The sequence below is a fragment of the Penicillium citrinum genome (genome assembly GCF_028827155.1).
Source record: "Penicillium citrinum strain IBT 23319 chromosome Unknown utg000003l:1.0-4596430.0:1.0-4598250.0, whole genome shotgun sequence".
Lineage (NCBI taxonomy): Eukaryota > Fungi > Ascomycota > Eurotiomycetes > Eurotiales > Aspergillaceae > Penicillium > Penicillium citrinum.
In genome coordinates, this window is record NW_026622688.1 from 3,153,575 (window position 1) to 3,176,514 (window position 22,940).

The 22,940-nt window shown below is 47.8% G+C and overlaps 9 protein-coding genes across 9 annotated transcripts; 2 read left to right on the forward strand and 7 right to left on the reverse strand.

The window, feature by feature from the left end:
• Nucleotides 1-449: 449 nt before the first annotated feature.
• N7469_004400 (fungal specific transcription factor domain-containing protein) lies at nt 450-2,587 on the reverse strand (the record flags this gene model as incomplete). The annotated part of the gene is made up of 7 exons (XM_056643320.1): nt 450-840; nt 898-1,072; nt 1,128-1,462; nt 1,529-1,549; nt 1,606-1,717; nt 1,768-1,801; nt 1,850-2,587. 7 exons carry the CDS (start codon nt 2,585-2,587, stop codon nt 450-452), a joined length of 1,806 nt encoding a protein of 601 aa, XP_056502732.1.
• A 736-nt stretch (nt 2,588-3,323) lies between these two features.
• Nucleotides 3,324-4,417, reverse strand: N7469_004401 (cupin domain-containing protein; the record flags this gene model as incomplete). The annotated part of the gene is made up of 2 exons (XM_056643321.1): nt 3,324-4,058; nt 4,115-4,417. The coding sequence occupies 2 exons, from the start codon at nt 4,415-4,417 to the stop codon at nt 3,324-3,326; spliced, it is 1,038 nt and encodes a 345-aa protein (XP_056502733.1).
• Nucleotides 4,418-5,467: 1,050 nt separating this feature from the next.
• N7469_004402 (DUF3500 domain-containing protein) lies at nt 5,468-6,824 on the forward strand (the record flags this gene model as incomplete). Its single annotated transcript, XM_056643322.1, has 2 exons — nt 5,468-5,672; nt 5,749-6,824. The coding sequence occupies 2 exons, from the start codon at nt 5,468-5,470 to the stop codon at nt 6,822-6,824; spliced, it is 1,281 nt and encodes a 426-aa protein (XP_056502734.1).
• A 570-nt stretch (nt 6,825-7,394) lies between these two features.
• N7469_004403 (uncharacterized protein) lies at nt 7,395-8,274 on the reverse strand (the record flags this gene model as incomplete). The annotated part of the gene is made up of 4 exons (XM_056643323.1): nt 7,395-7,583; nt 7,655-7,945; nt 8,014-8,075; nt 8,175-8,274. 4 exons carry the CDS (start codon nt 8,272-8,274, stop codon nt 7,395-7,397), a joined length of 642 nt encoding a protein of 213 aa, XP_056502735.1.
• Nucleotides 8,275-9,512: 1,238 nt separating this feature from the next.
• Nucleotides 9,513-13,394, reverse strand: N7469_004404 (U6 snRNP complex subunit PRP24; the record flags this gene model as incomplete). Its single annotated transcript, XM_056643324.1, has 1 exon — nt 9,513-13,394. One exon carries the CDS (start codon nt 13,392-13,394, stop codon nt 9,513-9,515), a length of 3,882 nt encoding a protein of 1,293 aa, XP_056502736.1.
• A 1,030-nt stretch (nt 13,395-14,424) lies between these two features.
• On the forward strand, nt 14,425-15,527 carry N7469_004405 (mitochondrial 54S ribosomal protein uL22m; the record flags this gene model as incomplete). The annotated part of the gene is made up of 2 exons (XM_056643325.1): nt 14,425-14,464; nt 14,533-15,527. 2 exons carry the CDS (start codon nt 14,425-14,427, stop codon nt 15,525-15,527), a joined length of 1,035 nt encoding a protein of 344 aa, XP_056502737.1.
• Nucleotides 15,528-15,789: 262 nt separating this feature from the next.
• On the reverse strand, nt 15,790-16,865 carry N7469_004406 (histidine phosphatase family protein; the record flags this gene model as incomplete). Its single annotated transcript, XM_056643326.1, is given in 4 exon segments — nt 15,790-16,125; nt 16,185-16,481; nt 16,496-16,708; nt 16,776-16,865. 4 exon segments carry the CDS (start codon nt 16,863-16,865, stop codon nt 15,790-15,792), a joined length of 936 nt encoding a protein of 311 aa, XP_056502738.1.
• A 467-nt stretch (nt 16,866-17,332) lies between these two features.
• On the reverse strand, nt 17,333-19,314 carry N7469_004407 (uncharacterized protein; the record flags this gene model as incomplete). The annotated part of the gene is made up of 2 exons (XM_056643327.1): nt 17,333-18,490; nt 18,553-19,314. 2 exons carry the CDS (start codon nt 19,312-19,314, stop codon nt 17,333-17,335), a joined length of 1,920 nt encoding a protein of 639 aa, XP_056502739.1.
• A 2,789-nt stretch (nt 19,315-22,103) lies between these two features.
• Nucleotides 22,104-22,631, reverse strand: nhp6 (high-mobility group nucleosome-binding protein; the record flags this gene model as incomplete). Its single annotated transcript, XM_056643328.1, has 4 exons — nt 22,104-22,139; nt 22,207-22,331; nt 22,405-22,500; nt 22,571-22,631. The coding sequence occupies 4 exons, from the start codon at nt 22,629-22,631 to the stop codon at nt 22,104-22,106; spliced, it is 318 nt and encodes a 105-aa protein (XP_056502740.1).
• Between the last annotated feature and the right edge of the window lie 309 nt (nt 22,632-22,940).

A 22,940-nucleotide genomic window follows, 5' to 3' on the forward strand; every position in this document is an offset into this window, starting at 1 on the left:
GGGGGGGGGTTGTGTTTTTATTGAATGGTGATTGATAGACAAATTGGTATGAGGGGAAATGCTCCGTTTTTAAATGTTGACGATGATCGGACCGAGGATTATTCATGACATCAGGCTCTGCTGCAGGCGAAGATCTCACGATCCACTCGCGATCCACTCGCGATCCACTAATTTTCGATTTGGACTGTACGAAGTGCAGAATAGGAGAAAAGGCACGAACCTCAATTTACGCCAACATGGGTTTAAAGTCTGTTATAACCCGGATAGATTCTTCAGCTCCGGCAGTTTAATCGCCAATTGGTGTATGCAGAAATGGTTTTAGACAAAAGTACGATCTGGAAGTACATGAAAGATTTCCAGGATATTTTGGAACTCTTGGGACCTCATTCCAAATATTACACTACATAGTACACTAGTATTCATACAGCCAGTCGAAACTCACATGTAGATTATCCATCGAGCATGGGTAGACCCCCAATATCATCGAATAGCCTTGCAATCCCATCAAACGAGTAATCCGGAAACCCAAATCCATAAGCCCACTCAGGGATGTCAAATCCAGATGAACCAGCTCCCAATTCAGAAGATGCCATTTCAACAGTCCCATCACGAGTTTCAGTGGCTTGCTGTTGGGTCCCTGATGCTCTAAAATCTCTCAGGTATTGTCGAACAATCTCGACCGACTTCCGCGCGACAACCGATTCATCCATCGCTTCGAGAATCTCGACTCCCATTTCCACGGACCGCAAGAGAGGCATAGTCTCGGCACACATTCCTAGCTTTGACATCGGTAACAGCAGAGTTGAAGTAGCGAACATCACATAAGTTGTGTTATACCACCTAAGTGAAGATTAGCACAGTGGAATCAATAATATGAGGGATGTCGGATAAAAGTACCAGCATCGGAAAAAGGTATGTACTCGATAGATATCATGTATCACCTCAATGGTTTTCATAGCCGAATCGAGGCATTTGTTAATGGTTTCCTCAAGCTCAGAAGGGGGGTGCCGTAATTTGCGCGTGAAATGGCTCAAAAAGGGGCGGAAAAGGAGCATCTTGACGTTGTAGTATCCTTTACAATGGGATCAGTTGGTACCTTGTGATTCGAAGACCAAGATAAGACTTACGTATTCCTAGGACAAGCCGTTGTCTCCTGGCCCATTTAGGGTCTCGTAGAGCACTTCGAGATGGCTGATAGGCTCCGATATCTGGTTTGATCTTCTCTGGGAGCCTTGCGAGCCAACGATCTATCTCCATCTCAATCTGTAGAGCCAATTGCAGCTTTTCCTGCAGCGTGATGCGAGAGTGATATATCTGAATAGAGACCCGTCGTATAATTTGGGCAAAGTCGATCATCCATGGAATTATAGCATACTCTGAGTCGTCTCGATCGGGAATGGCTCTGTTATGATATTCGTCCATTCCGAGGGTATCCGGTCGTCCAGTTGAAAAGCTCATCTCTCTGCATAGACAGTTAGTGGCTGTGGTAGAGAGTGTGGCATGCAAGAATTTTTTATATAACACTTACATCTCCAAGGAGAAGATACCCCTGATTGGCAAACCCGTTAATGGAGGCGTCGATAAATCCAGGAATCTTCTACTTACCACCAAGTTTTCGAGATCCAGCTCGAGCGTTGATCCTTTGGCGATGATATCTGTCTATTGAATCCAGCAGAAAGACAGGTTCGAACCGCCAGTCCTAGATACATGTACGCCACTACATTTGTTAGCGCGTTCTTGTAGACAGGCGTGTTAGATGATACTCACAATTCGGGTTAAGCTCATTTTGGCAGATTTTCGCCTGGAAAATGTCAGTTTATCGTCTTAATAGGAGGCCACTAAGTCATACCATGAAGTAAAGGCATTGAACTGTCTCCAGGTCATTAGAGAACCGTAAGTAATTCAAGTATGCTTGTGCCTCGCCAAATAACTTTCTGCTCCATTCAAACCGACCCATGCCGGCAAGCTTATCCTCATCCCAGACCCGTACTAAGGCCCCAAAAGAGAGGACGCTCAAATATAAGGCAACGAAGCTGGGCTCCGGGGTGTGCGTCCGGTTAAACCAGAGATTGTTGGCCCGTAGTAAGAATTCGTCCTTGTCGATAAAAGGATGTATGAAATGTATATTCTCGAAATATCCATTCATAAAAACATGGGCCTGGTCAAAGTAGTAATTTTGACTCTCAAGTGATGTTGGTTGCCCAGGACCCGCTGAAGGCGAAAAGCTGGGGTTGTGCAAAGTCGAGATCAACGAAGAATCTATAGTGGTTGCGTGTCTTTCTTCATGCCTTCCGGGCTCTCGGGATTTTGAAAGATGGCCAATAATTGCCGCTGATGAAGTGCTTCCATGGAACTCGGTTCCATTTGTATGGTGGTTAAATTCACTGATCTCATCGCCAGCGCTATCAGGAGATTCCTCTGGTACATCTCGGCGTAAAGTAGTCTGTTCTTGCGGCGTTGACCCTGGTCGCGGTAGAGAGCAGGGTGTTGTCTCTATGACCGTTTGTGTGACTGGCTGGATTTGTGGATTTGAGGATAGCGGAGAGACGGCGAGTCGTGCCTCGGCCATACGCAGCTTGGAGGCCATTTCCTCGAGCTTCTTTTCAAGATCGACTACATAGCTGTACTTGAAGTTAGTGGAGCCCTCACTGGTGACATTCTTTTTTTTTTTTAAAAAAAAAAAAACTGGCTTTCAGATTATGAAATGATACAAACATACTTCGCAGACCGGCTGCTTTCACGTTCTCGATAGTTACCTTGATATACACAATCCAATTGGCTCTCTAAAGAAGGCAAAGGTGAGCAAACTTGAAACTGGAAACTCCGAGGTAATAACAACCCACTTTTGCAGTGCAGACATGGATATTGCTCGTCACACTTATACTTCTTTGTCCTGCAACGATCGCATGCCTGGGCGGCACGTGGCCGTTTTGCTCGCTTCGGAGCTGAACCATCTGCCATCGATGAAGCCAGATTCTGATCTGTTGGCATTTACACAGGCACCATCCGCTGGGGAGCGGAAAAATGGGGTCTGAGATCTGGGGTAAACTGGCACTAGGAGATGCAGAATGATAACAGGAACGCACGTTCGGAAATCCCGGGGGCGTTGGAGATTGCCACGTGATTGCTTTTTTCAAGTTTGGGTGAGCCAATCACAAGACACCGCGTAGTATAGCTGCAATGTACATAGTACATAATTCGTATCAAATGGATGACTCTCAGTAAATTTAGAATGAAAATATGTACATCAATTCATAATACAGCAGTCAAGTTCCGCCCCGTAGTGCATCTAATTCCTGATTTAACCTTCTCAATCTCAATACCTAGAGTAGAATATTGAGGTTCTCAGCTACCGCAGCTAAATCAGACACATCCAATTTAGGGGCCACTTCTGGTAAGACAACTTGCTCGATAGGCCGACCGAGCTGATGAATCAGAGACTCGATTCCGTCGCCATCAGCAAATGAGTGAACTTTAACATATTTGCTCTCAAATCCGAGGGAGAAAGCCTGGCCGGCAGGAATGACAACTGTCTCGCCCTCTCTGAAAAGACTCTCGTCCGAGCCTTTCAGACTGACTTTCAGAGTACCCTCCATCACGCAGAGACAATGGTCAACGGACTTGAAGGCCATGAATTCTGAAAAGATCGTCTTCCCATATTCTTTGGATGACTCAATACTCGATATAGCACATACCCCGGCACTTTGTTTAGTGGTAACAAATGGTCGAGACATCACTCCTCCAAGCATCCATCGGGGGCCTGTGTTGGCGCGCAAGAAATATCCCTCATTGCCCTGGGGTAGTTTCTCGTCATCTTTCGACCAATCACCAAGCTCAGGTGGGATATAATCAGGTTGGAATACAACATCGAACTGTCCTTTTGCGGCCATTACTTTCGGAATCAAGATTGACTTGAGATCACGATTGTCTGTCTCAGGTACGAGGATTCCTTCGTATGGCTCTGATACGTAGCGGAAGAAATCCACCCAGTCTCCTGGTGTTATCAAGCCCTGGATCTCAGTATGCGGTCCAATCATTTCTGGGTTGTGGATAACAGTCTAGATAACCGAATGGTAAGTTACGGTCTAATAATCCTTGTGAGTTTTCTTCATACCGGAGGGACATAGGCAAAATCACCGGGGGCCATGATACGGCACTTGTCTCCATTCCACAGCTTCAGATATCCTTTAGTGACCAGGAAGACATCATGAGCATTATTATGATAGTGAAATCCCGGTGCGTCTGACAACGTGGCACCGCTCTGGAAAACGGCCATCAAACCCCCGGTTTGCTTTGAAGAGGTCAAAATCCGAAAAACGCCTTTGCTTCCGGGAATTGTAATGCGCTCACCCTCGAGTTGAGGGATGGCGTAGGGAACCCGAGATTCTGGGGCCTGGTTCACGAAAGGCAATGGCATTTTGTCGTACCTGTGTAAGTTGAAGGGTTTCCGAGGCAGTGATGTGAGGGACGATCCTTGAAGATTTAAACTCGCATCGGCAGTGTAGCTGTTCGGTATGCGGGGGGGCATTAAGCCGAGGGCGGAGAAGCCGCAGTCGGAAGATCCGAGCAGTTGTGCAGTTTAGCTGCAAATCCTTACTCTTGGCCAATTGTGACTCGTGATGAATTGATGAATTCTGGAATATGTAAGCAATTCCTTCTTGGCCCCACGGGGCTTGGTATTAGCCAGAAAGATGCATGTGTCCTAGAGCTTGATGAGGGGCTGAGTGGCCATGCGGGGTACGTACAATATCTACTTTCCGAGACTATTCTGAAGTCGAGGAGGTCGAGAGAATATCAATTTTTACTGATCATTATAGGGATTCACATCATCTCGGCAGTTATTCAACTTTGGTGTTTTCTGTGTTGAAATACGTAATACGAGTAGTCGAAAGGTAGCCCTCGATCTCTTTCGCTCTGGTTTAACTACTCTATGTGGTCTTCCCTATTACTGCGCAACTATTTTTTCTATAAAAAAAGAATTCAGATAGTCGATACAGAGTAATTCTGATCTGTGCATACAAAACAGTAATCTATTGATAGAACCTACTACAGAAACCCTTCTACTTATATAGTTCCTACGAAGTGCCCCCGCAGATGTAGTCTCCGACAACGGCCTCTCCCACATGATAATAGACATCTCCATCAAATGACACGATGCCCCTCAATTCTTTCTTCCCCTTTCATCTAATATACAATCCCTCGATCAATTGAATGTTTCAATCCTTGGATCATACTATGTACTCCATCTGTAGTGAACCTCTTTCCGACTCATCCGGATTGGTTAAAGAGAGGCCTTGCCACTGTAAATGAACCCCAACGGATAAAATCTCACCCACAATCCCCACGTTCGTGGGGAGTAACGAGATGTGGGGAGTCATGAACACCGTTAATACTTGAAGCGCATTCTTCCTCCACTCTTCTTTACACTGAGTGCAAGCAATAGAATCACCCATTGTATTCATTCATTATGGCCACAGACTCGAGCCCGACTGGCGAGTATCGCCAATATCTACCCGATCTGAATCTCAAGCGGTTCCAGGTGATGTGCACGCAGGACGCGCATGAGTATGCGCACGACTTTAAGACAATAAAGCAACCGCCATGGCTACATGCACTGTACATGCATTGGTTGGATTTATTGCAAGAACCTTTCAAGGGGGTCACTACAGATGGTAGGACTTGCTAATTTCGAAGTCTTTCTGACAAACCTTGAAAGTCTGCATGATATCGCTAACTTCTTCGTCGCAGGCAAGGTCCGGCCCGATCTTTTCACATTACAGGATGAAGAGATTCCGATAGAGCAGATTGTGAATGCGACTCAGTCGTTTCTAGATTTGCTAGATGAGAAGCAGAAAGAAGCCGTGAACTACCACATCGATTCCCCGCAGTGGCGCACTTGGTCGAATCCTGAATTCCTGTTGGCACACAAGGGTGTGCGTCTGGACGAAGTCAATACGTCTGTCCGTGATGCAGTCATGAATATCTTGAAAACTACGCTATCGCCAGAAGGCTATGAAAAGGCCGTCAGTGCCATGCGCATCAATCATTTCCTCGGAGAACTGGTTAAATCGCCCCGCGTCATGAACGAATTCTCCTACAATTTCGTTCTCTTCGGTCGTCCCTCTACAACCAGGCCTTGGGGCTTCTCTTTCTATGGACATCATCTCTGTTTGAATATTTTCCTGTACAAGGGTCAGATCATTGCATCGCCTTGGTTTACCGGTGCCGAACCGAATGAAATTGACGCTGGCCCATATGCTGGCACCCGCATCATGCAAACGGAAGAGAAACTCGGTCTTGAGCTCATGCAATCTCTCTCCGCAGACCTTCAATCCAAAGCTCGCGTCTTTACCCTCATGAAAGATCCTGCCATGCCACCTGGTCGTTGGAACAAAGATGATCAACGCCATTTGTGTGGTGCATACCGCGATAATCGTGAGGTGCCCTACGAGGGCATTCTAGCTTCGACATTCAGTGCTGAGCAAAAGAAGCTTATGTACGGTATCCTCGAGCAATATCTACTCTATCTACCTGCCAAGTCACGCGCTTTGAAGATTGAACAAATTCGTCGCTGGGAAGCAGAAACTTATTTCTGCTGGATTGGTGGCTACGGTGATGAGGATCCATTTTACTATCGGATTCAAAGTCCAGTTATCTTGATTGAATTCGATCATCATTCTGGTGTCTTTTTGAATAACGAGGAGCCTAAAAAGTTCCACATTCATACATTGTTGCGAACCCCGAATGCAGGCGATTATGGACATGCGCTACGCGCGCAAATCCCAGCTATCGAAGGATTGAATGGGAAGGAAATTACCTGGTAGGTAGTTGATACCTGATTGTTGGCGAATGGAAAGCCTATCATGTATAACTTTGAATGATGAAATTTGATGATCCATTTTCTCCGGTTGTTTCTGTTTTGCTTTCTCACTTGTTTCCTATAGACCTTGCTTGCGCGTGCTCGTTTGATATTTGTCTGATTGTGAGTTTGAAGGTCACACGCCTGGTCCGCGAAGATATAATTGGCTTCACAGACTGTCCACTAGGTTTAGAGCATATACTAGTACCTAGTGGTAGCAAGCAACTCTAGTGTGTATCTCATGAAGCATTGAATTGTCCAAGCTTTTCAATGAAATTTCAACAGGGTAATTATCCATGGACAAAGAGGCAAAAATGAATGGTATATACAGCATCAATCCAATAGTCCAACGTTATTAGAACACATTATAAACGAGGAAACATATCAATACGCCGCCAAGAACAGACCATGAAGTGAAGGTTGGATGGGACATAACGAGGGGTATAACAAATAAACGAGAGCAGGTTCAATTATCAGCAGATATGACTCACATGGTATTTTGATGCATGGGTCATTCTGGAATAAACTCCCTTGATCAACTGATTCTCAATTCATCATTGTCGGGAATCAATTCATAACCACCCTCTGAAGGCAAGATCCGAGCAGCGACAATGACCGCACCGGCACAGAAAAGACTAATGCACCAGCTGACAGTACAGAATACCCAAGACTGATCAAGTTGCCAGCCAACAAAGAACCGATCTTCATTATCGAATAGATATGCCTAATCACCCGGACCATGTCAGGACTGACACCATTCACTTGAAGCGATATCTTGATGCGGTGTTCACTTACCACTATTGACATACCACCCGCTTGGATTAATGCAGACAGAACAATCAGAATACTAAGTATCCTCCAGCCATTCTCACGGAGCCTCTTTCCGCCACCGAGGATGATTATGTAGGTGACAATGCTCATGCCCTCTAGAACGACAGCGAAGGACATGAGAAAGCCGACAGAGCGCCACATGGAGCAGAAATACCGGTCATCTCCATGACAATCATCCTGTTGGGGGAAGCTCTCGCAAGTATCAGTGAGGGAGGAGCACCGGCGGTGGAGACCGTAGGAGTAGTGATGGGCAGGCTGGGCAAGGCAACATAATATTAGTCTCAATGATTGCATCACGCGTCAATAAGGAAGCCCCAGCTCACCTTTTCGCTATGATAGCTGATCCATCTTGGTATGACGATCGAGGAGATTGTAAGCGCAAAAGCTGTGGTGAAGATGTACTTGTTAGAGGCTCCGCTGATTAACTATCCTTGGCGCAGGCGGCGTCTGTCGGGGATGATAAGATATTCGCTGTGGAGCTTACCAGCTAGGAAAATCACCAGAGTTCCTGAGTAGACGATAGTCTTGGTCAAAAACCCCGTGTAATTCCGGTCGGCGCCTCGAGGTACCAAGTGGAAGTCCATCGTGGAGGTGACCTCAATAAGTCAAGGGTGATGGCGTAGCTGATTTGAATTAGGTATGGCTCGCGTCCACGAGCGAGCGCATCAGTTGTAATCGAGGCCAAGAAGAGAATTCCCTGTGAGTGATATGGTCACAGAAAAAAGAGAAGCCTGGCTATGTATGTAAAGATACTGTAAAAATCCGGGGCGGAGTGGAGTAGAGTAAGTAGAAGGTAGATTGTATGAAGAGGGAAGATCAAAGTGGAGGTGGATTCTCCCGCAAGTCCCACAGTCAAAATCCCCTCCTGCAAAAAAAACAAGGCAGCGGCCCATGCACTTCACCAAGGGCGATCTCTACTCTTTTATGTTTGATTCTTTATATATACTTATTACCTTTGACTTTTGGAAGAGTACGGTCAGCAGGACACGACCAGGGTCTTATCAATTTATACAGTCTGATAGCAACGTAATCACGGCTTGGCTATTGCTATCGCAGTATAGATGGCGAAAGGTATTAGATGCGTAGTATACTTCGTACATCCATTATGATGGTTAGGTATGGTCGCCGTGACACTACTTAAACCAATTAATACTAGCGACTGATTATATGGAATGGCGACAGCAGTCCAGCAGATATATGCACTATTTTTTTAGCCAAATTTATACCTGTTTTCTAGTAAGATTCTTTGGTCATAGCTATTTTAGCTTTAAATGATAGAGTATACACAACATGCCCGAACTTCAACTCCCTTACATGCTAGTTCATATCAGGAAACCGGTTCTCACTCATACGAAGAGCACTTGGATAGATCAGAACTATGGGTAACATTACTCCAGGGCAAGCCCTTACAGTCCTCATTTGAGCCAGTAAGATTTTATATGTCCCGACGTACCACAAGCCAGTCTTATATCACGCGCAAACACGTCGTACATTCATACCAAAGAGCACACGCCCCAAGAGAAGCAATAGAATAACTCTTGAAAATGCCGTCATCATTAGAACTAACACGAAGCAGGAATGGCATAATATACAGGCGAGAGTACATGTCTGACACACATAAGAAAAGACATGAAGGGGAAAAGAAGCAAAAAAAGAGATCAAAAACAAAAGGTGGACCAAAAGATCACCCTTAATGGGGGGATCACATTTAAAGCCCTAAGGTAACATCAGATCAAGAAATGCCACCTTGCGAATCGACAAACGCCAGCCAAAGTCATGCCAGAAGAAACATTGCGCCGCAAACTTTCGTTGCACTTCAACTTCATTCCTCGCGCTTTATTTGCAGCATCGCACGGAAGTCATCATTGCTCTTTTTGGGCTTGTCATTCTCGATGCCCTTGTCGTCAGGTGTTGTATCCATTTTGTCATTATTCGGGGTCGACGCAGCGACACTTCGCTTCTGTCCGAGTCCACCACGACGGCCACCACGAGCACCCGGTTGTTGAGGGCGTTTGATGACGCTGGGCGGCGGGAAATTTGTTTTCGGCTTTTCCGGTTTAATAGACGTGACTCGATCGGTCTTTTGATCGGCTTTGAGTTTCTTCATTTCCGCTTCGCTGCCAATATGAAGCGCTCGGCCAGGGACGATTTCTTTCCCTTCCAGCGCCAATGCGGCTTTGCCAGCGTCTTGAACGTCAGCAAATTCAACCACAGCACCTTGGTGATCGGGTCTTAATGAAAGCGTAATGAGCTGTCCGAAAGGTTCTACCAGGGCTCGAATGCGGGCTTCGTTGACCGTATCGGGAACATTCATCAAAACAAGCTTGCGTTCCCGAATCTCACCAACGGTATGCACAGCATTCACGCTGTCACCATTGACTTCTACCGATGGTGATCTCGACGATGAAACATGTGAGATGACGGTATGGGTCATGCGCTTCGCACCAGAATGGGTACTCTTCTGCACCAACAAACGACGCGAGCCGAACATTTCGTCATTCATCGAGATAGCAGCTTCAGCTTCTTCCTTGGTGGAGAAGACAACGAAACAGTATCCCTTAGGTCGGCCATCGGCACCTCGCGGTAGGAACACATCTTCAACCTTGCCGAATCTTAAGAATAGCTCCTCGATGTCCTTCTTACTCTGCTTAAAGTCGAGGTTCTTGCAGTAAATCTCTCGGCCTTCTTCCATGGGACCGGTGCGAGATTGCCTCTTAGTAGGATCCGAGATCTTGGCTACGAGCTTGTAGTCTTTTTCAAGGACTGTGTTGTCAAGTTCAGTAGCTCGAAGAGCGGCCGAAGGCGAAGCAAATTGGATGTAACAGAATCGTCGACTGGTCTGGAATTTGAGGGAGGGGAATCGCACATCGACAATGTCGCCATATTTGCCGAATAGTTCACGAATTGAACTCTCGTCGGTTGTCGGTGGGAAGTTAGTCACCCACAGAGTCGAGCATGTCTCAAGCTGAACCTGAATGGTGTTGTCATTGAAGGTCTTCTGGTCACGGGCAAGGGCTCCCAGGGCGTCTTCTCTGGACTCGAACTCGATGTGTGCGGTTTGCGAATTGTCTTCTTCCCCTGTAACAAACTTCACACTGTTGACTGTCCCGTAGTTCCTGAAGAACTGTCGAACCTGAAGCTCGGTGGTACCTTGCGGAAAGTTCTTCGCCACGACTGTTGCATTTTCACGATCACGCAGGGGGATCGCTGAAGCTGCCGCTGCTTCCTCGGAGGCCATTTCGACACCACGGGCTTTCTTGTTTGTGGGTTCTCCATTGGCATCAACTTCGTCCTCGTCACGCTTTCTCTTCTCTGACGTGGATGCCTCGGTCTCCACAGCTGCCTCCCATTGCTGTTGCTGTAACTGCTGCTGGGCTGCTGCAGCTTCGCGGGCCTCTTTTTCTCTGCGCGAGTTGACAAGCCTCATAGCTTTGCGAGTTTCAATGAGAGCAAGCTGAAGTTCGTGAGAATCCTCGTAGTCCTCGCAGTGAGCAACATAGGTTTGGACAATCTTCTCCGGCCAATCGAGATCTTCCCGGCTGATAGCCTGCTTCAATACAGCAGTTGCATAGCTGGGGGTGGGGGTCCTTCTAGCTGCGTCAACGGTCGCTTCTCCTTGCACAAATTTACGCCAGGAGATAAGTTCCCAGTCGTAGTAGGTGAGCCAAAACTCGTAGCTATTACCACGCCGGGGGATAAGACGTTTGAAATGCTCTCGAGCAGTATCCCAGCTCCCACTTTCGCTGAGATATCGAATATAAATTCGCTCCAAACGGAAATGCGGGTCACCCTGATATGAATCTCCATACTTTTTCTGGCCCAGATCTGATATGCTCTCCATGGCAGAAACCATTCCGACTTGCGCAACATCCAAATCCTCGTCGGTTGAGTCGGAGAGGAAAGCTCGTCGACGGAGATAACTACACCAGGTAGTGTGAACCTTTAAGACTTCCTCCATTCCTCCAGCGTCGAGTAGACCCGTGCTGGTGGCCGCGTGCTTGATTCTTGAGATTTCCGAGAACGGCTGGCCTTCTCGCTCGGAGCTTAGAAGATACTGAGACCAGAGATTTCCCGACCAGGGACAATGGCGTGTAGCTCGGTGCAAGGTCGAGATTGTGGTGGTGGATGCATCACTGTGCATGGCCTCACTAATGAGAAACATGATATAAGCCTCCCAAAGAGAAACGTCGGTCGGAAATCGTAAAACTGCTCGTTGGTAGACAGCATTGACAAGTTCAAAGTGAAAGATATGGAAACTTTTCTTGCGTTCAGTTGGGCGCTCTCGGGCGACTTCGGTATCGATGTACTCCGAGTAAGCCATCCATTCGAGGGTCTTGTCACCAGACTCCTCGGCCTTGCTCAATTCAAACTCGGATTTCTCTCTTGATGCATAGAATCCCTTTGGTTCTGAGGCGCGAGCGACTGTTTTGGACATAATCTCTTCGTAGTTGTTGGGACCATAGTGCTTAGACACGAAACCGGAGAATTTTTGGAATGACTGATCCCAAGTAGCATGAGGGGTTTGTAGCCGAATATCCCAAAGTCCCCGAAGATGGTTAATTTTGCCCATTCTTTCCTGGGAATTGGGTGACGCTCGATCAACATCTTGGTCGAGGAGGTCTAAGAATTTGTCCCAAACACGGTGACTGTTGTTAATCATCCAACGTGTAGCTTCCGCGGCACGATTCCATACTTCCAAGACAGATTGCCAGCTAAACACCTCGCGACCAATTAGTCGGTCCTCCTCAGTCCATTGCCCGGCTCCGTGCTCACAAGCTGCTGTGTATAGATAAAGCACCCATTCACCATAGATGTGCCAGAGCTTGGTGCTTCCACATTCTTCTTCGACTGATCGTTGGCAAAGTTCCATAACAGCAATTCGCTCGTTCACGGTATGGGCCAGCATACTCTCGTCTTGAATCCATTCGGCCCAAAGATCCTCGCCCATTGCGAAAAGCTTGTCCATCTCCTCACGAGCAGTTCTCAGGTCCTTGAGGAGGTCGTAACGCCGAGGATCGCCATGGATATCAGGCTGGTTGGGCGGGTAAACATGATTGACGAAGCCAGTGTGCAAGATACCGATGAATTTGATGTGGGCGTCATAAGTGTGGGGGTTTTCCTGTATTTGATTGAACGCTTCCGTAGCTCGGCGTTGTGCGTCTGGGTCCAGGGATGTCTGTCTGTAATCTCTGCGCGCATTCTCTCTTGGGCCTTCTGACATGGCGATATCAAATGATGTGCGCGGAGTAGGAGTGTTGTGGTTGACCGGGTTCACATGGGTGTGGATGGTTGACGGGGACAGCTGACTCTCGTACGACTCGGTGCTTCGGAGCATGTTCGGAGCATTTTGTCTTTGCGGCTGGTGATGCTGCATTGCAGCTATGTCGGCCAGCGTGTCCATCCCGGGGGTTGAGGCTTGTCTTGATTGCGACAAATCGGTCGCAGGGGCACCATTACCGGCCGCGTTGGGGTTTCCCGCCGGTGGAGATACTTCAGCAATCCCAGTGGGAGCATAAACCTGTTGCGCCAGAGGTGAGGATGTTTTCCCCTTGCGGCCGGGACCCGAACGAGTTCTCTGAATCGCTTTATGCGGAGAAGGCCCTGCAGCTGGGGTCGGTGCCGTGTTCGAGGTAGGACCAGGCACGGACGTCGAATTTCCAGGCTTGGGATTCGAATCCGGGGAAAGCAGTGAGTTGATGTCCATCTTGCAGAGTCAAAGACCGCAACTGGCTCTGAACCAGAAGACAGAACAGAAAAGAACAAAAACAAAAGAGCGACAGAACGCAGGAAGATTGTCAAAGACCAGAGGTCCCGGATAGTGCTGGGACAGCAAAGATCCAATTTAGACGACAGCCACAATAATCCTCAACGTGACGTCCATTCCTCCCATCGGTCAACGCAAGCTCGTGATCTGATCCCGTCTCGTCGTACCGATTTTCCGAAGTCGCTCAACAAGGTTCGCGCAATACCGATTGTACTTATCGAAATGAGGTTTGATCGCAGGACGTAGGGACTGGTGGTAACGACGGAATATCGAAGAATGAAGATAGAAGAGAAAAAAAGGAACGTGAAAGAGTAGGAACGCGAGGAAATTCAGCGGATACTCTGAGCGATCCAGGTACAAATCAAACCCAGTGATAATATCTCAACTGAATAAAAGAGAAATGGGTTCAAGCCACAGGCTGGAGTGGCCTGGGTAGATGGAGGGGGGGGGGGAGGGGAAGGGGGGGGAGATGGAGGAGGGAAGGGAAACCGGATGAAGAAGGGCAGGAGAGAGAAAGGAAAGCAGCCGCAGTGAAGTGAAGGCCCTGAAAGAAGGCAAAGAGACTAGTGGATCTTCACGGTGGAGATGACGGTGAGCGAAGAGCGTGACGAGGGGAGAGAAAGAGAGACACAGAAAGAAGTGGGAAAGCAACTTGATGGTCCAAAATTCATTCAGTTCGAGTATATAAGTCTACACATCTTATCTCTATTTGTACTATTTGAAAAGAGGGTTGATCTACTACTTTTCGGATTTTTGTCACTTTTCGTCTACGAATAAATGGAGATATGCATGAGTCTTTTTTTTCTTGATTGATTCGAGTTGCGCGCTGCAGGTTAATGGCCTCAGGCCGGAAAATTAACAGTACGGCGGGTGGGAAAGACCAACCACGTAGTCGGACAAGTTCGACCTTTTTTGCAAACCCGCTTTCTCCGAAAGGTCAAACACACTCCGCACGCTTTTTGTGGTCACGATGAGTGCTGTTCATCAATCTGGGCAGCTTGTTCGAGCTGGTGAGTTCTTCCTTCCTTTTCTTTGGCTCATCCCCAATCAACTTGTCATAATTGACTTTTCCAATCAGTCGCTCGGAATCCTGTCTCCTGTGTACCCCGACGGACATTAACCTCGACACCTGTTTACCGCGCCAACAGTGACGGTGACAATGCCTCTAAACCCGCCCCAGAGAAGAAGAAGAAGGGTCTTCTCTCATCAATGAAGAATTGGGTTCTCGGCGACAAGCCCAAGGCTACCCATACCCCATCTGCCCCAAAGCGAGAGGAAGGTGGATTGGGCGCGAATTCAATTTTCGCCGATGATGTGAACGCGACATCGGGTCCTACGCCGAGCCGAAAGAAGGAACAAATTCAACAACAGGACTCAGGGGAGGGTGACGTTCCTCTGGAACAGCGGGACAAGAAGCGCTTACAACTTGCTCTAAACCCTAACCCCAGGGCTCAGCTCCGGTGGGAGAAAAGAATGGTTCAACGTGAAATTAAAAAGGGAGGCCGTGTTTCGAGACAAGTACAGATTCAGCGTTCGGAGCGTGAATCTCTCTCGAAATCACACTGGTTTAAGACTTCGGTCAAGAAGCTGGGCCCCTTGGCTCGACAAATTGCCGGCAAGAACATCGACGAGGCGATTCTGCAGATGCGTTTCAGTAAGAAGAAGGCTGCCCAGGATGTTCGCGGTCATCTGGAACACGCAAAGAACGTCGCCATGGTCCGTGCCGGCATGGGCCTGTCGGCCACTGAGGAGTCTAGCCGATCCAAGCCCATCACCGTTGTTCTCAAATCTGGCGAACGCAAACAAATCACCGACCCGACGAATATCTATATTCAACAGGCATGGGTCAACCGTGGTCCTTATGGATTTGGTATGGACCACCGTGCTCGTGGCCAGATCAACCGTCTCCGACCTCCGGCTACTGGACTCACCGTTGTGCTGAAGGAAGAGAAGACCCGCATTCGTGAGTGGCAGGAGCGTGAAGCGGAAGCGTTGCGGAAGCGTACAGCCAAGCTCTGGACCCAGCTTCCAGACCGCAAGATTTCTGCTCAAAGCCAATACTACAGCTGGTAATTGGATGAGCATCGATTCCCCCTTGGCGTTCCCGTTCCCGCTGCGTTGTATTATTTTCATTCGTGTGTCACACTCTCTTCTGTGATTGCACTGGTCTCTTATTTTATTCTGTTGCTCAAAGAGAATATTCGCATTTGCAAACTAGAGAAAGCCGGGCTTTTGCCCATGTACAATATGATCAATACCATTGTATGGAAATCTTCATCAAACAAATAGTCACTACTACACATATTTCTCTGTATGAGTATCGACTTTTAATAATCTAAAAGCGATTTTCCTCTGCCTTTACGATAACCGGAATCACGCCTCCAGTCTGTAAAGGAAACTTCCGATGGCCCACCACTTCCAGAATACTCGTGATAGCCCCAGAATGCGCCGTCAAAGATAGAAAAACATGATCATCGCTCGAAAAAATATCATTTAAAAGCCGCAAAAGACGCTCATTGCGCTCCTCATCAGACTCGCGCGTCTTAGGGTCCCACAGAAGATCCTCTTCCGTAAAATCTGCTTCAAATTGGTACTGAGGATATTCAGCCGCGATGATAGATGCCGAAGAACGACGATCACAGGTATGTTCTCCCAATGTCTCACGTAAAAGCTAGGAAGCCCATGTTAGATACGTCCTACACCGAATGTTATAGCAAGTAAAGAACTTACTTCCTTGATGACCGGTTGAAAGGGTTTGGTGAGTGGTATACCCAGTTCGTTAAAGGTCACTTTGGCCGTTGCGCAACATCTAATCAAAGGACTAACGTAATATGACTCTGGGGTTGGGATTCCCTGCCCAATTTGCTCTTCCCAGACTGCGCGTGCGGTTTTAGCTTGGGATATGCCTACATCTGTCAAACGGGCGTCGGCCCATGTACCGTATTCGTCGCCTTCGAGGAGAGACCAATACTCCTGAATTAAGTTTAGCTGGTTCCAACCAGTTTGTTTAGGAACAGATTGCAGACACTAGAGATACGTACGTCCCATGCTTTGGTGCCATATCGTCGTTCGGCAACATTATGGACGCCTTCGCCATGTCGACCAAGGAATAGGACTTTATATTTCGTACTCGGCTCCGCTTGGCTATTCAACCTTTGAATCTCTTTATCGAATTTCTGCCATTGGCTTTCATCTGCAGATTCCTTGATTTCGGAGCCGTAAAGCTGGTCTACGAGACCGAAATTCGATTTTGCCTTTCCGTTGTTAGGTTACCGTTGTTGGGTTATCTGAAGGCTGACCCCTTTCCATGCTAAAACTTACATAGTCGAACGTATTTGGGTCTGTGGAAGGGTCGTCCTGCAGAAAGTACCCTTGCACCGTGGAGAAGCTGAAGGACGTTGATTGCCTCATGATGGAGCTCGAGTCTGAGTAGTTTGTTGTTGAAGTGCAGGAGTGGATTTGGCGTCGAAGTCGGCTCAGTGGGGGCGTGGAGCGGCAGATGCTGTACTCCGTATAGCTTACGAGGTTGGATATCAGACTCATACATAAGCAGTCTCTATGGTTCTACATTTTCTGAAATCCGTATTACACGCTGTGTCTCAGCGGAATATCTTACTAGTAGCAAAGCCTCGAACATATAAGCGGACATAATGCTTTTGTGTATTGTAATCCGTCTAGATAGCCTAAGCTCTATAATGACCATCTTCAAACCCAGCAATTGAATCACCATTTTAACTCCAGCGTTCAAACTTTACATCGTCCGTCCGGGTATTCATATAACATCATGATCAGTTTGTGACAGTTCACTGTCTAGAATCATTCCTCAACTCAATCCTGAAAAATCAGCTGGCAGGAACAAATTACATGGATCCGCTGATCTAGAATTTGTAAATCGAGAGTCCTCGCTTTACCGACATCATTCGCGCACCGCAGAATGAGAGGGTGTTCAAGATGAAATTTTCAGATCGTGAGGCAAAAGACATTCCAGACGACGAATGCCAAGCTCCAGATATCGTGGATATGACGCTTGAAAGCAGGCCACCAACTTCGCTGGTAATCGACTGCAAAACCTGTCCACTTGAAAGGGCCAGAATGGCCATTGCAGAAACCGATGGTCGCGAGTGCACTGGTTGTGAGGCCAAGGTTTGCTTTGACCCAATAGTCGGCGTCGTGGACAGAATATCGACTGACTGCTGGCGCCCATGCAATGCTGGCTGGTGGGTAGTTCCTGGTCTGCGAACAAATTTGGAATTTTGCAGATTTCTGGGAGGTTGGTTGTGGGTAAAATATACGTTGACAGGCATCTCGCACTCCGGGAAATTCGAGGCAATACCCGTATCTGGGTGCCGAACCTGCAAGACTGCTCCCAGTAGGGCGCGTGCGTTGCGGGATGTCGCTGACGAAACGTTTTTGTCCCTGTTCTCCTTTCTTGAAACCACGGGCACAGACCCAACAGTGCGCCAACGCAAACTCGAATCGCGACTCGTGTTGACGGATCGAAGCACGCTCGCCTGCTGACTCGAATTCTCTTGTCCTGAAAGTCCGGCAAGACTTCCAGTACCTTGGCTTACTGGTGAAATAGCAGGGACGTTGGACTGTGAGTAGTAGCCAGGTACATTGCTGCTTCGCTTGCCAGTCTTGTTTGTCGTAACAAGAACGGCAGGAACAAACTTGCCCCTGTCGTGGCCAGCAACGCTGCTTTCTTTTGTTCTTGTTACAACAGATGTAACGCCAGGAACGCTGTATTGTCGATCGTGGCCAGCGACATCGCTTTGCTTTGTTGTTCTGACGGTAGGTAGAACAGCACATAGGCCTCGTGAAGGATCGTGTTCTGGAGAACTGTTGGTAGGTCTCTTGATCATCTTTGTTGAGAGACGTGGAGCCAGTGAAGGGTCGTGTCCTGGGACACCAGATGAGCGCACATCTGGAAGAACTGGTTTTTGAAGAACTGGTTGAATTGACCGTTCTCTGACTATGGTTGTTAGTGGAACGTCGCTGACCGCAGCGCGAGCGGCGGCCTTCTCCAGGCAGTTGCACTAGTAAGATGTGAGCAATCTTGTATCTAAAAGTCGTTGGGAAAGGGAGATGCGGTACGAACCCTCTTATGCTGCTTCTTGTGCTTCTCACAAGCGCCGTACTTTCTAGCCTTGATGTAGTTTTCTTTCTGTGCTTGGGAGCGAGGCTTTTGCTTCTTGGGCACGTTGGTAGTCGCATTCATGTTCAGATCAAGAACCATCTCAAAGCCTCCGGTTCCAGCGCTAGACGTAGGTGCAGGTGCAGGTGCAGGTGTAGGTTCTGGGCTGGCGAAACTTGCGGGTTGGGGCGAAATGCTTTCACGCATGTACTCCGACCAACTGGGGGAAGAGAAACTGGTGTTCGAGTCCGAAGACATGTCCAAATCGCGGGCCGTATCATCGCAGAGTCTTTGAAGATGAAGTGCAATGGCAGCTTCCCGGCGCTTCTCCTTGATTGAAGTGGTACGAGGGTCCGCCGCAGCCTGTGTCTCGACCATCTGGCGGAAGGAGAAAGCATTTTCATATGGTTGATAGGCATTGAACATTTCATCGTCGAAGATCGGGGTATCCGCCATCATTCCGATGATGGGGGACTGATCAGCCAAGAATTGGTCGGAGGTGTCATAGTTGATCATGTCCGGGAAGGTGGATTGTGAGAAATCCGGCAGGTCATTTCCGAGCGTTTCAGCATCGTAAGAAAGACTCAGATCCGGAGAGACAGTGGCCGAGGCGGAATATTCATCGCCATAAGCCACCGGAAGGTCAAGGAATTGTTCAAAGTCCACCCAGTCATCGGACTGGGTCTGGGCATCCATAGGGAAGAATTGATTTTCTAGAGACGCCATGATGTCGTGATTGGTAGATAGACGGGGGTAATCGTTGAGTAGGTGGTGCGGGGGGGGGGTTATACAGGAATTGACACTGTATCTGTGGGGTAAATTAAAGAGAGACTCGGGCCCCGGGGCTCAAGGCCGTTGAATCCTAAAATCAAAAGTCGAAAGCCAAAAGGACTCCGAAAGAAAAGAAAGAGAACCTGAGGCTGGCTGTGTTGGACATTGTATAGCAGTTGGTCCAGGAAGGGCGCTTATCCTCTTTGGGGTCCCCGACTTTGGCTAATCCTTTTTGGGAGCCCGATGCGGCCCTGTGCGCCGTTCGTGTCTGCCTTTTTTTGAGTCATCGCTGCAGCGGGGCGGGGCTTAGACTCTGCATTGAATTCGTTCGGAGTGATTGGTCCCAGTCTAGACAATGATGTTACCTCCCCATCTTTTGCATTTTTTTCTCTGGAGTTTGATCAAAGAGAGAGAGTGAGTCCTGCTCCACCTCGTAGACCCTGGGGTCCAGTTTGTAGATATATATGTGTGTGTACGGAGTAGTGTTCTGAGTGTTTAGTAACTATGCATAAGGACTACTTAGGGACTATTCCATATAGGGTTAGCCCTTCAAGTTATGCTCAATTGTCCAAGGGTCCTTCAAGTTTAGCGTACTCCGAGGTAGTATCATCTTGCATCAGCTGTCAATGATACCCCGTATCATTTAAATTCAAAGTGGCAACTCCTTATCGACTGTGATAGGGCTAGAGCCGTGGCAGTTTGACCGCCAGAACCTAGATACAACGATTTCTATACCTTTTTTGAGGCTCTATTGGGTATATTAGCACACAGGATAAGTACTACTCCCTCTGGGTCTGAGATTTACTCTTATATAAATACTACAATTGTATCCATACAATTCTGATGCAGGTGCTTGGGTGGTACATATATATATATATATAAGTGTATGCCTATATACTAACTACCTAGTATTATGTATACTAGGGCTGTAGTGGTCGTACTGTAGCACGATGGATGAGAGTATCTACAGCGATTCGAACCTTAATTTCATTGGACCAGCTCAAAGCCCTAACAAGTGCTTGATCAGTAACACTACACTGTATGGTTGTATATTTCCGATATCGAGAAGCATCAGTCTCTCAAGGTGAACGCATGAGAAACCAGAAATCAAGCAAAGACAAAGATTAGACAGTCGCTTATACTACTGGGCTCTCGACTAGCAGTGGACTACTGATTGCTGTCAATTTTCATAACACTCTAAGTGTATACTAGTACCTACCTAGATATCCAATATACCCTAGACTATTTTGCCCAGGCCTGGCTATGTCGCCTTTAACTCAGAAGGTTTCCCTTTCTCTTCCAAGGCTTTCCCACCAATTAATTCGACGGGAAAGGTATTCCAATCATCCTAGGCTGTACTGTCCGGCCATAGGGCACCTAGCCTGTAGCTTCAAGGTTGGCGTGGTTCCTCTTGAGTGGGTCAATGCACTAGCACGAGTTGATCAAGATACGAACGACCTCTGCAAACTTGAGTTCTAGACTGGGTTCTTTTGCTTACTACCTGGTACTAGGTAGGTACTAGTTACATACTGTATTCAGGATAAATAAAGTTGCTCTAATCAAGACTCCACTATCGTGTCTAGTCGCAGTCCTAAATGTCGATCAATGAATTCTCATCCAATGATTCGGATCGATAAAGAGATACTACCATTTAATGGCATAAGCCCATACGGTACTACTAGTACTGTACCCTCAAGTTAATACTTTACAATAGGTAGTTCATTCGTCAGAAACAACTCGAACGTGTGAACGGCTGCCATGGGGAAGACGCATGCCAAGGTACTATATTGGCATGCTGTACACTAGTGCAGGAGGGAATCGGATGCCGTACAATGCAAGTCAAAATGATACCTTCCAGGCATTGCGACCTAGAAGCTAAGGATATGAAGCCGTCCCTGGCATATATTGAAATGCATAGGTACTCCCCAGATATTTTCAGAGTCATCTCAATAGTAGTAACTTGGCCCAGAAAGGAGAGACAGGAAAGCCTACCACACTAGCGAGTCATCCAGCTCTGTGTACCGGGATATGCACAGGGAGAGAAAACAAGCTTTCCCAGCCGCCTCCTTGGTATGTAGAGTAGCATACAGTATGTATGTACTATTTTGAGTGATGCTCTAGAGGATTAGTGTACATTTTGCTTGGCACAATATGTGACTGGGTTTGTCGTGTCCAAGGAAGCACCAGCGCCTCGTAATTCAGGCCGAAATCGGAGATCCCCCAGACGCGTCGGGGTAAACAAAGGACCCGCCGCGGAGGAGCTTGGGCCACCCAAGCTGCGCGACCGGACAGCCCTAGGATAATGCATCCATTTCAATCATTGTTAAATGTTATATAGATACGAGCAGTGAACTAAGACGGATAGTACAAGAAAGCTTGCAAGGAAGAGCTTATTTAGGGAAACATTGTGATTTGATTCAGACTAGAGTACGGCAAGCCGACCTCGCATCGGAAATCCTGCAAGTTCCGGCACCGGCCACCCGGCTTCAGTGCAGCTTTGGTCAACACGAAATGAAACAGTTGACAAGGCAGGACGAAGCCCGAAGTTTCGGTAGACATTCCCTATTAAACAATACCTCCCCATCCTTCCCGGGGGGTGTTCATAAAAATCAGAAAGAAACCACCGTAGAACCATACCATAAAGCCCTTAAGTGATGCAGTAACGACGAGAACCAGAGATCAGCGAAAACAAGGTAAAGACACAAACGCCATGAACCGCGCAATTGGATATTGCGGCTAGGCGCTTAAGATGACTCCTCATCATCCTCCTCATTTTGCTGCTATAGAATTGGTTAGTAAATGAAACGCTAATAAGTCTCATGGCGTGATTGATGGACATCTACTTACAGCTTGGTACTTGGCCTTCTCTTCCTCGTAACGCTTCTTGTCAGCGGCAGCCTTCTCATCGTAGGGCTTGCGCTCAGACTCGGAAAGGGCCTTCCACTTGTCGCCAAGCATCTTGCCGACCTGGCCTGTATGATGGGTCAGAAACAAAGTCACTAGGAGAAAGAGAGAGAGAGAGAGAGAGAGATCCGAAAAACTTACCGAAAGAGATACCAGGGTTCTCCTCGCGGACCTTGTCACGGTTGTCGTTGGCGAAGAACATGTACGCGGACAGACCACGCTTGGGAGCGTTGGGGTCTGGGTGATGGTTAGCGTTGACACGAGTTTGACGCGTCAATTGCGGCCGAGGAGATGAAGAGGAGCTTACCCTTCTTACGGCGCTGAACGCGCTCCTTGCCGCCCTTGCGAGTAGTCTTCTCCTTAGGCATTTTGTCTGTAGACGAAAACAATTAGCGTTGGGTTCGAGAAGAAGGTTGCGCAATTTGCAATCCCAGACATGTTGCCGGGAGACCCGACCATCTTATGAGAATCGTGCAAGAGTGAGAGGATGGGGATTCAGGTCAAGGCAATGCGATCAAATTGCGCCAGGCAAATATATATGCCGTGGTGCGATTGATGCTAAGTTGAGGCGGCCACCAGTGGGCGCGCGCGCTCTCATGCGAGCAAGCGCGAAGATGAGATTGCAAGCAAGAGCAAGACGAAGGCGCGACGATGCAAAGAAAAAGAAAATTGCACTC